The following is a 14,443-nucleotide window of genomic DNA, read 5'->3' as shown; positions in this document are numbered from 1 at the left end:
CTTCTGCTCCATTAAGGTACAGCAGCTTTTCTTCTCTATTCTCTGCAAACTGATCCAATAAATTTTTGTAAAAGTAGCATCATTCTCCTTTTTCATACCAAGATATGTTTTCTTAACATGGACTATTCTGTCTTTTTACCAAAACCACACTTATTCCTGTTTCCTGTTCATCAAAATGCTGTTTAATTCAACTTTTTTTCTGTTATTTTCACTGATCAACTATGTTTCTTTCCTGTTTTTAAGCCTGGTAGCTGCTTTTTTCTTTCCCCTCTGAATGTGACTATTCACTCTCTGTCCTGACCAAGTAAATTTAAATCTATTTGCACCATTTCTGTGCTTAGTACAAATGCTCCATTTTCCTTCAGTGTCCATAGTTGAAGCTGAATCTTTAATCTTTTTTCCCTTTTCTCTTTCTGCAGGGTGGTTATTGCTAATACTTCTGCATCCACAGGTTCATTATAACTTTCCTCTGTATTTTAGGATGTACAAAATGCAGTTTTGTAACTTGAGAATGGCCCAATTTGTTTTTTCTCCAGAATTCATCAGAGATCCCTCATTACTCTTGTCCTGTTTGTAGTTTTCACCTGTCTCCCTTGCAGTTTTGGAGCCCTGGTTGAAATTCCCCATTGCTCATCCTGCTGTCACATCCCATTTGCAGATGTTTGTCCTTCCCTTTTCTCCAGAGGTTGCTGTGCAGGCAGAGCTTTGGCATTTGCTGCAGTGATTTGGGAACTCCCTGTGGGAGTGGTGCTGCCTCCAGGAGGGAATGCTGCATCCCAGGGAGGGGCAGGAACTCAGCTGTGACTGTGAGCAGCACCAGAGCTGTGGTTGGAACCTTCCTCAAATACCTATTTGTCAGTGGTTTATTTTCAGAATTTATTTATGGGGTTTCTTACAGCTCTGCAGCATCCACACATCTTTCTGAATCTTCTGTTCATTACATCTGTGCCTACCTTGTCCCTGATCATATGAATGTTGATTTTTAAAAAGTTTTTTTCGTTGTTGTTGAACATGTTGCTGTTGATTAAACATGACCCTTGCACGTGTTTTCTTTTAGATTTGATTTGTTTATGGATCAAATTTTAAGTTTCTAACTCAGATTTAGTTTTAAGGAAGAACTTCAGAACCTGAATTAGTAGTAAGTGAAACCTTGAGAATATCAAATTAGCATTTAAAAGATTCATAGTATATGATCACCACAAAACTTGGTCTGCTATCTTGTGTATATCTGACTTTGGAACCCATAATATTTTATAATTTATTTTTAGTATGTTTTCTTTAAAAAGTGTAGATATTTAGTGCAAGGCCTAATGTTTGTAGGTGGATACCACTACAATTATTGCACCATTTTCTTCTACAAAATTGCTTTTCTTCCTAGTAAAATGTCTAAAAACAAAAATCTGAATTATTAATATTAACCTTACAAGTTTACAGTATATTTTTAGTGAAGGTTGTGAAGTATGACATCTGTATATTATTGAATTTTTTTAAAGCATAATGGCAAAATAGGTATATACACACACACACAACCACATGCTTTACATGAATGTGACTTTTGTCAGCAGCTGGTTGTGCTTGTAGAGATCCATGTGCTTATCTTGGTGATGACAGGTATCGGTGTATTTTCCTTGTGTGTGTTTGTTTATAAGGAGTATAATACAAGTATACTTTTCTTTAATAATAGCAGATTATCCAGTCAACATCTGCTCAAACTGTGAAACGAGCCCCTGCTTGCCAGACTACCCAGATTAGGATGCCAGTGGTAATAACTCAGACCATTAGACCACAAGGTATGGGTTTCAATGTTTTAGTGAGATTGTTACCTTTGTATGAATTTTGTTGTCATTACAAACGAGTAGCATGGAAAAATGTACAGTGTTGACACTGGCAACATTGTTGACATTTATTTTTACTTAAGCTGGCTGAAAAGTGCATGTTTTCATGTGCAGTTCCAAGGTGTTTTGGACCAACACAGTGAAATGTTTTGAAGCAACGTTAGGACTAAACTCTCATGTGTTTAGCTCCTCACTGAGAAATTTTTCATGGGAAGTTCTAAACCAGGTCAGGAACTTGGCTCTCACTGTCCTAAACTGTAACTCTGGGCCAAAAAAAAAAATTCTTTATTTTCCTGAACGCTAGTGGATGCCTCAATTTAATCATCCTACTTCTCATTCATACTTCTGAAGCAGAACATGGTAATTCCCATCTCTGCAGCTACAGAGGTCAAGGTGGGAGCCTTAGAGAAATTTCTCAAGTCTCAGGTTGGTTTTTTCTGACCCCTGTCAGTATGTTTAATTTTGGTGGGGTCAGAGACTGGCTCAGGAACCTGACATGCCATGATGAGCCACAGCATGTGGTTTGTGCACACCTTCCTCATCTGTGTGCACAGGTGGGTTCATGTCTGGCTGACACTTCCCACTTCCTAAGAGGATTCTTGAAACCTCCTTGCTTCCTAATAAATGCCCATTTGTTCCTTTCTACCCCTGAATCCCTCAGGCTTGGGTTTTATTTTTCCTGAATACGTGTGAGAGTTTCTTACTGGATGTGGGCATTTACAGATTGAGGGTTTGTAATGGAATACAGAGCTTGTCATCTTCAGGTGCTGACTCAGGACTCAGACTAGTTCAAATGCACATAAAAGCTATTGCTGCCTACTTGACTTCATTGCTTGGTTGTTTCTATTCTCCTTGGGAAAAAAAGCATCAAAAATGTTTAACAGCAGTTGATGTTTCACTTGCTCTGCTCTCCTAGGGGAATCCAGAGGTTGAATGGACACAAAGACCAAGCTGTCACTGTAACCCTGTAGGCTGTTAGGAAGGAATGCAGTTACTCACCATAAAATGTGTTTGTTTGATAGCACTGATACTCATGTCCTGAGTTTATAACATGTCCATGCATCTTATAGCATGAGCCTTCACTTCTGACTAATGTGTTTGAGAGTGAAGGCAGATTTCATTTCTTTGCTTGTTCAGTCTCCAGGTTGTGAATATCAACAGTGTACTGAGAATTTCACTGCATGATACTGGCATCTGTCTTTTAAACAGCAGGTTCAGAATATGAGTTTATTCTTGATAGCCCTTGATCAGCCAGTGCAGTGCAACTTAACTTGCAGTTTTTCTTATGGTAGATAGTTTTATAAAAGCCAGTTATGCAAGGTCTTACTTTCTGGTGAACTTATTCAAATCCACAGGTTTGGTTAAGCCCTCCAGTATATAGTTTTTATTATTTACACAGACAAAACAGTCAAGAATAGGCATTTAGAAAACATCCCAGTATAAAACCACTCATCCTGCAGCCCAGGGAGCAGGCTGCCTGTGTGCTGGCAGCACTGCCAAGAGTGCATCATTGTGATATATTGTTAAAACCTTTTACTGTAAACTGTGTAATGATATTTTATACTGACCCAGGTATTCCTGCAGAAGGAGCCAATATACTGGAATAGGACCTCATCTCAATAAAAATTCTGGTAGCATAATTTTGTGGAGTGTGGCTTGTTAAGGGTACTTACCTCAGAGCTGAGCTGACCTCCACACAGTGCTGCATTTTCCTCCTTGACAGGAGTGAATCTCCAAGTGTAGTGTATCTGCAGTACATCCAGGTGAACAGACTGTAATGCTTCTTAAAACAGTAGTTTAGATAAAACTGGCATGCTTTAAGGACCTTTATATAAATAAAATTATTTCCACACCAGTGAGAGTAACACCATAGTTACTGCATGAAAAATCCACACTCCTTTACCAAAACACTGCCAGGATAATAATTAAGTGAATTCCATCTTAGGGATTGGATGGAGGAATTGAACCAAGTAATAAAATAATTAACTAGAATATTTGTTGCAGCTATTTAACCAGTGCTGAAATACAGCTAGGAATTTATAGCTCCTAAATTTGGGCTTATTTTTCTAGATCATGCTAATTAAAATTTGAAGCAAGGATGCAGTGGTGAAAGACTCTGTATGTCATTACCAATCCCATGAAATATCTAAAGCCCACAGGTGATTTTAATTTTCAAATATGTTCTGCCCATAATAAAAATGGATGTTTTAGTCATATTTTATGTCTAACCCTTAGTCATGCACAGTTGTAATTTATTTAAACCAGAAAACTCAAATGTCATCCCAATTCTTACATTCACTTTGCCTGATCCATTGAGTGGAATTACATGGGGTGAATGTGAGACTTAATTCTTCCATATTCATGTGGATATACATGTTTTGGGGGTATTTTTTGATCAAAAGTATAAAACAAAGCATTGACACTGCTTCCAAAAAAATATATTAATTCTGGAGGAGTGCTATTGTTACTTTAAATTTGCCATTGCAATAATTTTCAAGGTGAACGCATTTTTAATCTTCTAGATCTTAATTGTACAAAGCAGAAATCTGCTAATTTTTTATTATTGCATTTTTTCTTTCCTTCCTTCCAGTTCTCTGAGTAGAAAACCATTCCATTAGTTCATCTGAAATAGATAAATGAATTGCCTGGTCTGTGAACTAATGCTGTCTGTGACATCTCATGGACCTTGAATGTTCTGATGACAAAATATTTTTATTCCCCAGGCTTGAGCCTGAAGTCCTAAATCTGGTTTTGTATTTGCTAATGTTGAGAGTCCACATTACAGTTTTATTTATACAGATGGAGAGCTTAACAAACACTATGAAATTATTTTCTCTTTAAGATCATATGTTGGAGTTGATGAAGACTTCAAAATTACAAAAAAAAAAAGGTGATGCAGGGCTCAGTCAAAGCTAGCAACTTTGTGTTAGCCAAGAAATGTTCTTAAAAGGGTTTATTAGGATAGTTGTGTTTCAGATTTTTACTATTCATGAAATAAAAATACTGTAACTCTGCTGAGGTCCTTACCATGCCATTTATGTGCAACTGAGTCCCTGGGTGCAGGAACAGCCTTCACATCTTCTCCAGGTCTCAAAAGTCTGTAATGCTCAATAAAATGGAGTGATGCACAAGAGAGAGGTGAGGTCTTTTAAATCAAGTAGATTGAGTGATTTTCACATGCCAAAACACAGGTGGGACTAAAGGAGCCCAAAATTTAACCTGAATAAATGTGCTTAGGCAGTCAGGGAAGGCCTACTCCAAGTTCCATGGTAGGGAGGAATTTAGATCTCTTTAATTTACTGAATGTCCACACACTTTGGCTCATTTAGAAAGCCCAGTTTTACTTTACTTCAAGACTTGTAAAGTCTAGATACAGACATGAATTATTTTTGAGTCATTGTTTTCAAGATGAGAAAGCAAAAGGCAACCTTTATGGGGGGTGTGTGTGTCAAATTTAGCAATAATGTTTTTTCTTTTATATGCAATGCTAAACATTTTAAAATGCGTGCAGTATTTTCAATTCTGAAATCCATGTTTTCCACTGCAATAAAGGACAATTATTGTATAGAAAATGTAAAAGGCATAGCTAATACCATGAGTAACTTTGACTTTAGGTGTTTCTATTAAGAACATTTCAAATCTGCCTTCTTTATTCTGTACAGTTTATCCAGAAAAGTGGTTTACTGGCAATTGCAAACACACTTATAGCCATTATAAATATTATAGCTGTTCATGGCCAATGGGTTTTGATTTTGGAATCTTCACTGTTCTATAAATACTGAACAAAATGTAATGTTAATATAAATTTTGTATTTTAAATTGTTCTTCTTCAGCATGTAGTCTTTAAAAATAATAACTTCCTTTGTTTGCAATTTACAGACAGTTAAATTTAGTTCCTGGACAGAAGGTTCTTTGATGTAAATTGTCTAAGACAGCTCATAATAACATTGCTTGGTGTTTTTCAGGCACAGTAGGGAAGGCACCAACAATACAAGCCAGTAAAAGTCCTGGGGGCTTTGGTGTTCAGGTCTCTGCAAATCAGAAAAACAAGCTGAATGACCCTGGAGGTGGTTCTTTCAGGTAAAAAAAGCAAAAATAATAATAAAAAAATGCAGCGGGGTGGTTGGGGAGGATCTGAAATATAAAACTGAATTTAGAATTGGTGTAACACCAGAGGGCAGTCTTTTACAATAATTCCTGTATTTTTTCCCTGAGATTGGATGGCAATTTTCATACTTAATTCTATTTTTAAAGAAGAAAGAGGATCATTACATATCTTGAGGATTTTTCTCTAAATGCACATTTTAACATTTAACAGAAACATCAATTCTGTGGATTGTAATAAAACTTGAGCTGAATGGATTTATGTGCACGAGGATCTGAAAGAATCTGTGGTTGGTGTTATGCACTGGATTCTGCTGCTCCTGTGGAATGTGTGTGGCTGGGAAGGTGCTGGGTGTGAGGCCAAGGGCTCTGTGGGGCAGGGGCAGTGCTGGGGCCAGGGGGGATCCCTGAGCAGGGAATTGTTGCTCCTGGCTTTAAGGGGAACAATTGGCTGTGTCTGAGCTCCTGTGCTTCCTCAGCTCATGGAGGATGGGTGGTTTATGGGGCCCTGTAGGAATCAGGAGCTGCAAAAAGGTTCAGCACAGTACCAGGGATGCACTGAGCTGCTCTGCCGGTTCTTTATACTGCATACTTCTATTTATATGTATTTGGGATATTTTTACTTTTGGCAGTGAAAAGCAAATCTTGTGTTTACTGCATTTTGCTCTCGCTAACATCATTCTAGTTTTGTTAAAATATTTTCTTTCTTCATTGAATGACAAAATATTTCTAGGTTTTAATTTTCATCTTCTGGGGTTCTTATGTTGCTCTGACATCATCAAATCACTAATTAATTTTCAGGCTTATGCTTTTGCAGGTGAAATAAAAGAGAATTTGTAGCTCTTTGAAATATCTCTGCTTTGAGGCATGTCAGTATTGTAACTAATAGTGGTAGTACTTAGTATTAATCTGGAAGCAAAATCATTCAATTTTTTATTTTCCAATGCTTTTGCCTCCCACTGAGTATTTAAATGAATTAAAATGTCTGTTGGGTTCAATTGTACTGTCTTAATAAGTATTTTTTATGTTTGTAAGCAACATGAGCATTTATTCTTCGTTAGTATTGCTTTCAATTTTACATACACCAAAAGGGACAGCATTTTTTAGCTGGATGTTGTAAACTGTGCCAGGATTGATTCTTGCATTCACTTAGTTTATACATAGAATATATTAGGTTAGCTGGAATTGTTAATTTTCCCTTGGGGAGAAGCAAATGCTCAAGGCACTGATTGATAAATCAATAAATCTTTAGTGAGTTTGGTAAATAAGCTGTCAAGGGTGTATGTCATTTTTCCTCTAGAGAACAAATTTTAGTCAGAATGAATGTGTTTGTTTCCTTACATTGTTTTCTCCTTCAAAATAGTAAGACACAAAGTTGCATTTAAATAAGTCCATAAAATTGCAAGGATTTATTAAACAGCAGCAAAGATCAAGCTTTTTCCTGATATCTTAACAAAGAATTCAGTTGTTTGCATATTTGCATCTCAACCCCTAACCTCTCCTGAGGACAAATAGATGTCTGACTATTAAGCCTAAAGGCACAGAGCTGGAAATCTGTATTAATCCTCTGAATGCTGACTAGTTTTCCTCAACATTCCCAGCGTGTGTGAAGAATGTGTTTTTAGCCAGAAGGCAAACTGGCATCTAAAGCAAAGCAAGAATTTTGAAAAATAGTTGTGTTATGTATAAATTTATTTTGCCCTTAGTGTTTTATTATTGCATATTTGTTTCATTATTTTACATTCTGCTTTCTTTAAAATAACTTATTTGAACTTTTCACTTTTGGGAGCGAAGTGTTGGTCACTAGAAACAGAAATTTGAACTTCATTGTTCTTTGGGGTTTTTTTTCCTCTTTTCTATTCTGAACTGTAGCAGATACAAGATGGAATTACATTAAAGATCTGACAATTAAGGATTTTGCAGATTGCAGCCATGCCTTTAAGGGCAGCATTTATTACTGAACTGTAAGACTGCTCACATGAGTCCAGTGTTTGTTACAGTAGCTGTTCTGTGATGCAGAGTTCTCAACCCAAGAATTCTGCAATGTGAAGCTGTGCTTGTGAAATTTTAGGTCACTATTTGGTATTAAATTTATTATTGCTGTATTTTTCAGAGAGAACTACATACAACCCCATTTAGTTGACTTTTCAACTCTGTTAATACCTAAGGACAGAAATTTGAGTTTTGTTTTAGTAATATTTCTGTTTGTTTTACAAGCAGAGGTCTAGACTTGGGTTTATATCATAACAGGCCAGCTTGAGGTTTCTGGAGCTGAGAGAAGCAAAAATCCCTCTGAAGGGTGCCAGGGATGTGTGTCCCCAGCTGCTGCTCATCACCCCTGCTCCCCTCAGAGTTCAGTGGCGGGACCTCCTGCAGCCTCCCAAGGGATTCTCACCATGGTTCAGGTGGTGCCCATTGCAGGGAACCAGTGGAACCATTTGTTCTGATGCTGAGATGGAGTCGCTTCAGTTGGGAGGTCCAGCTTTGGATCAGGGCCTGGTCCCTGTGTGCTCTGTGCTCCTCCAAGGATGGAGGTGGCTCTTTGTCCTCTTGTGTCATCCCAGCCCTTCCTAACTCTGCAGGGCTCAGGGGCAGGGCCAGAAGTGAACAGATCCATCCCTTGGTGTGTGGGATGATGCTGTGGTTTGGGTGCTCCTTCCTTTTCACAGAAACCTTTCCCTTTCTGAAGTGGAATTTCTGAGTTAAATCTCACCTGTCAGTGTCAGGTTTTATGCAGCCAGTGTGATGGGGTTGGTTTTCAGAGACAGTTCTGAGATCATTTGAAGCTGATCTTAGTATCTGTGTTTTATTCTGCTGTCTGACTCCATTTTGAGGTGGACTGTATGTGGCAATAAAAAATCTCTTTTCAGACCTCCTTTGCATAGCCAAAAAAACTTCTCTTGTCTAGTATTTTATTTTCATTTTTAAAAATAAAACTTTAGCAACATAAGCAAAGCAGCTTGCCCTTTAAGTGGTAGAACACTAATGTGGATGTTAAATGGATAACTTCAAAGTTTTCATCTCAAAATGGTATGTGAAAAAACCTTGCCCTTGAGGTTTTTGTTTTTTCAAATGAATATTTCAAGCTAAAAGGGGATTGTGTTTTTTCCATGTATTTCAAAATAAAGAAAAATGCTGATCATAAATGTGGTCTCTTCTGTCAGCCCTTTTGCTTATCAGAGAGAAGATTCTGCATAGAGAATGAATTGTGTGGCAAAGCAGTATTAGGGAGACATTTCCAGTTATAACATGAATGTCAGAATAAACATTATAATGGATGTGTAAATGGAATCTATGCCATTATAAAATATAATACAGTAGTGGCTGTTCCAGTAATTTCTAATCACCATTTATATGCCATGTATTGTTAATCTCTGGTTGTGTGGTCCCTGGGATCAGTGGGATGTTGGGACTTTGTCCTAATGACACACAATTCCCTTGTAGGAGAGGGGAGTCAATGGTCTAATGTTGTCTTGATTGCTTTGTGCATTCTTCTGGCTTATTTGGGATCAATTCAGAATGGCACTTTGGGACAGCAGTGGCTCAAGTCTGACAAAGTGCATGAGAAAGGAAAACTGCAATCATGCAGTTAAGGTTTGTTCATAGAGAAAACTCCACCAGGTTTTTATAATGGCTTGTCTTAATTTAAACAAATTTTTGAAACCTTTCACAGATAGCTGTGCAAATACTTGGTGTTTTCTTGCTTATTTTCAGATAAGTTTTTTTTTGCAATTCCATGAATCTTTATAGTGAGGGAGAAGGAGGATTGTTACAAGAGGTTGAATATAGGAGGAAGAATTGGACTCTTGGATTATTATAAGATACAGTTTGTGTTTGGAGAGAGTTTGAGAACTCATGCTGTCTTGAAAATACCATGTGTTGGAATGTTAGATTTATCCTATGAGACTCAGAATTTAGTTCAGTACAAAGCAGAAATATTTACTGAAACAGTAGAATTAGGACAGGTATAGTAATATATGCCAAGAAATATAAAATTGTTAAATACTGTGCTCTGATAAAAAAGGAAAGATAGACATTAATCATCAGTCTGGATCACCACTGGATGGCATCTTTGTTCCACAGAATAACTTCTGAAAACTCACTTATCTGAGCTTAAAAGTTCACTTTTATAGGAAAGTGTTCAGCAAGAAGAGCAACTCTACATATAAATGTGTGTTTCAGTGTCCAAACATTTTTTCATTATGAGGTTCCTTGAAGTAAGGAGGAATATATGGATAGGGTTCTTCCTGTCAGAAAAAATTGTAGTCCCAGCTGTGATTTATACATTTCTTATTTGTCTTCCATGTGATACTGAAAAGAAAAAAAAAGGATGTATTTGCAGATTGTAGGTTGCAAGTGTAAGATGGAAGAAAATTATTCTCTCTAGGAGTTCAGTAATGGTTTTTGTAAGTGCTATTGCATTGGTTTTGATAATTACATTGAAATCTAATGTGTCCAAAATACTTGTCTGATTTTATTTCAGAAATATTTATTTATAATGTGGTCACAGATCTGTACACTGAATAAAAATCAGAGTAGCTGAACTGCTAAGTAGAAGGAAGGTAGAGATCGATGGTATTTTCTTCAGCTCTGAAATGAAAGGAGAGAGAAGTATAAACTTCTCAGAGAAGTTCTAGAAGTCAAGAGTGCTGTTTTGAGTTTTTAATGGATGATTGATTGAAGGAGATCAAAGTACCTTTGTCCTGGCAACCTGATGGGGAAATACAGGATTGAGACTCTTGATTACTGCTGGCCAGATGTGCCCAGCTGTGAGAGCTGCTGGCTGAGGGATGGACAGCACTGGGAACATCTGCCCAGCTGTGAGAGCTGCTGAGTGAGGGATGGACAGCACTGGGAACATCTGCCCAGCTGTGGGAGCTGCTGAGTGAGGGATGGACAGCACTGGGAACATCTGTCCAGCTGTGGGAGCTGCTGAGTGAGGGATGGACAGCACTGGGAACATCTGCCCAGCTGTGGGAGCTGCTGAGTGAGGGATGGACAGCACTGGGAACATCTGCCCAGCTGTGGGAGCTGCTGAGTGAGGGATGGACAGCACTGGGAACATCTGCCCAGCTGTGGGAGCTGCTGAGTGAGGGATGGACAGCACTGGGAACATCTGCCCAGCTGTGGGAGCTGCTGGCTGAGGGATGGACAGCACTGGGAACATCTGCCCAGCTGTGAGAGCTGCTGGCTGAGGGATGGACAGCACTGGGAACATCTGCCCAGCTGTGGGAGCTGCTGGCTGAGGGATGGACAGCACTGGGAACATCTGCCCAGCTGTGAGAGCTGCTGGCTGAGGGATGGACAGCACTGGGAACATCTGCCCAGCTGTGGGAGCTGCTGGCTGAGGGACAGCACAGCAGGGCTGTGTGGGGCCAGCCCTGGGAACCTCTGGGTTTGTTTTTACCCAGCTCCTCTGTTGCTCGGGCTCGTCCCCTGGCACCCAGACTCACAGCAGGGTGAGGGCCCATGGGATGTCACCACTGCACTGGTGGTTTGGTCAGCTTGAGCTTTATTTTGAAATTCTGTGTTCAAACCTGTCTTCCAGAAGCTTCTATTTTAAATAGTTCAGAGTTTGTGTTCTGGGAACTGCCTTGATGGGAGTTTGGTTTTCTCATGGTTTGAGGCCTGCTGGATTTGGGCCTTCTGAGTCCTCATTGGTGACGGTGATTCTCATTCCACTTCAAGCTTTCAGGTTTTAACCTGACAGAATCTTAATTTCTTTCAGTTTTACCTGTGGTTTTGACTTGTAGAATTACAAACTTTGAGTTGGTCACTGAGTATCTCAGTTGGTGTTGGTTGTGTGGTGTGGCACGGAGCCAGTTCCTCAGTGTGGCTCAGGGTCCACAGGTGATTATTGTGTTCACACCATGTCAGATGTAAAAGTGGCAGGATTAGAGGGATGAGGCACCTCCCCAGGAAGAAAGGCTGAGAGAATTGGGATTTCTCAGCCTGCAGAAGAGGAGGCTCCAGGGTGACCCAGCTGAGGCTTTGCAGCACCTGAAGGGAGCCTGCAGTAAAGATGGGGAGAGACAATTTACGGGGGCATGGAGTGGCAGGACAAGGGGGAATGGCCGCAAACTGTAGGATTATAGGTTTACATTGGGTATTAGGAAGGAATTATTCCCTGGGAGGATGCTGAGTCTCTGGCCCAGGTTGCCCAGAGAAGCTGCCCCTGGATCCCTGGCAGTGCCCAAGGCCAGGTTGGACACTGGGACTTGGAGCAGCCTGGGACAGTGGGACGTGTCCCTGCCATGGCAGGGGTGGCACTGGGTGGGCTTTTCAGTTTCCTTCCAACCAAAACCATCCTATGATGTTGCAACACTCTTCTCAGGAATTTCATTTGAAGACAAGAAATCAAGTGCTTAATTCGCTCCAACACTCCTGGAAATTAGTAGAAGCTCATTTGTGTAGACTTTTTCTGGAAAGCATTGTAAAATATTCCATTTTCTGCCTCAAGTGTTCAGCACATATCTGCAGGTTTACACAAATAAAAGTCCCTTCTTGATTTCTTCCCATAAAAGAGAGCAAAACCATTATCTATCAAACCATTGTAGTCTTCCACCAAAATTGGCTGCTGTAGTGCAGGTAACAGGAAAAGTATGGAAGGAGGGGGAGGACCTAGATTATGGATTTCTGGATTTCCTTCCTTTTATTCTCAGACCTTACTTGTAGCTATTGATTTTTAATATGGGCATTAAGCTTGTTATAGTGTCAAAGTATTCTAGGGTGCATGGGACATCAATTATGTAACAATTTTAAAAAAATCTTTTAAATTAAGCTTTTGTTTGCTTACTTTGTACAGTAATAGGAGTATGGACTTGAATGTTCTTATCCATATATGTGTATTCTGAAAATGATATTCTCAAAGGTTGTGTAATCACTCTAGAATATGTTGAAATAGCGTTTGTGTCAATAACAGCTGTGAAACAGAATGTGCTAAATCCAGGTGGCTGTTTCACAGCTCTGAGTCATGCCTCAGACAGGTAGGAGGTAAAGATGCTTGGGAGATACAGGTATGGAAACTCAAGTTTGTACTTTCTCAAGCTGTTAAAAAGGATGTTGCAGGGTAAAAGATGGCCTGGGAGTTGCTATCATCTTGTCAAATGCAGCTCATTTTCCTAAAAGTTGTTGACACACCTGATATTTGTATGTTGCCAGAGAAATCACTAGCACGTACTTCATCCACACTTGGAGGCCAGGCTTACCTGTGAGCTCAGCATGGCCAAAGAATCTTCCCTGACTGTTGCTGAAAATGCTTTGATGCCTGTTTTAGTAGGAACTTGTGAAACAGTGCAGGATTAAAAATTCATGGGTTTGCTTTCAATTTCTGTTATTTATTTTACCACTTTATGCCTAATTTTCTTTATATAGAGAAAATCCCAGTGTTCAGTTGTTAGTTTCCTGATCAGCCTGGATTCATTGATATCACTGACTCTCAGATGAAGACACCTCTGCCACACCTCCTGTTATCAGTCAGATTGTCCTGCTTCTGATGTTTTCTGATACGGCCAGAGAAATAATGGTTGTTTCTGAAGATATTCTGTGAAAATGGAGACACCAGGGATTGTGTCTGAAATGGCCCACCCACTGGGCATGTGGCATGATGATTCCTTCTGCAGAAGCAGATGATGCAAAAAATGAATATATTCCATGCAGAATTTGGTTTTATATGTTTGGTTTTTTTATTGCAGAGATGATGATGACATCAATGATGTTGCCTCTATGGCTGGTGTTAACCTTAATGAAGAAAGTGCCCGAATTATGGCCACCAACTCTGACTTGGTTGGATCCCAGATGCAGTCCTGTAAAGATGAACCCTTTCTTGCTGCTATACCTCTCCATAAACGCATACTTGAAACGGGTGAGAAGCACCTCCTTTCCTTCTGGGAGTGTTTCCTTCAGTGCTGAGGTTCTGAGGAACAGGATATGCTTAGCACTTAAGATGGTTTTTTAAGCATTTGATTCCATGATTTTGTATTTCTAAACTTTCAAGGTTTTTGTGATGAAAGGAACTTACCTCAAGTTGGAAATAAAATAGCATGCTGGTGCTTTTAAACTTCATGCTTTCCCCATGTTTTTTATGTCCAAGGATCTCAAGCTCTTTGCAAACATTAATTATTTCTCACAATCCTCCTTCATGTTTTACACATGAGAAGATTGAAACAGAGAGGTAAAGTAAGTAGTACAGGTCACAGAGGACACCTGTGAATAACATTTAACAGAATGCTTAAGTTTCCTGTCAAGATTTTCTTTCTCCATACAAACCAGTTATTCAGTTCTTAACACCTGCATCTATTTAAATGTTCATAGTGATTTTCTTATGGCGTGTTTTCCAAAAACTGTGTTTGTTTATCATGGCAAAAAGGTATGTTTATTTATTCTGCCACTTGAAAATGGAAGTTAAAAACTTTAGTAGAATAACTGTTCAAAATTAGTGATGGCTTCAGGTTAGGAAATATAGAATGCATTTTATATGACACGCTTTATTAACATACACTATG

The 14,443-nt window shown here is 39.1% G+C and overlaps 1 protein-coding gene across 1 annotated transcript in view; it reads left to right on the top strand.

The window, feature by feature from the left end:
• LOC128951169 (transcription initiation factor TFIID subunit 4-like) overlaps positions 1-14,443 on the top strand; it is a 152,408-nt gene that overhangs the window by 32,381 nt on the left and 105,584 nt on the right. The window contains exons 8-10 of the mRNA XM_054296421.1: positions 1,685-1,790; positions 5,801-5,915; positions 13,634-13,803. Of these exons, the coding sequence (XP_054152396.1) occupies positions 1,685-1,790; positions 5,801-5,915; positions 13,634-13,803 (391 nt within the window). The remainder of the gene's footprint in view (positions 1-1,684; positions 1,791-5,800; positions 5,916-13,633; positions 13,804-14,443) is intronic.

Source organism: Melozone crissalis, unplaced genomic scaffold, assembly GCF_028551555.1.
Source record: "Melozone crissalis strain CALT ecotype California unplaced genomic scaffold, PUWL_Pcris_2 ptg000007l_1, whole genome shotgun sequence".
NCBI lineage: Eukaryota > Metazoa > Chordata > Aves > Passeriformes > Passerellidae > Melozone > Melozone crissalis.
The sequence above is the reverse complement of the archived record's forward strand: the minus strand, read 5'-3'. Positions and strand labels throughout refer to the sequence as shown.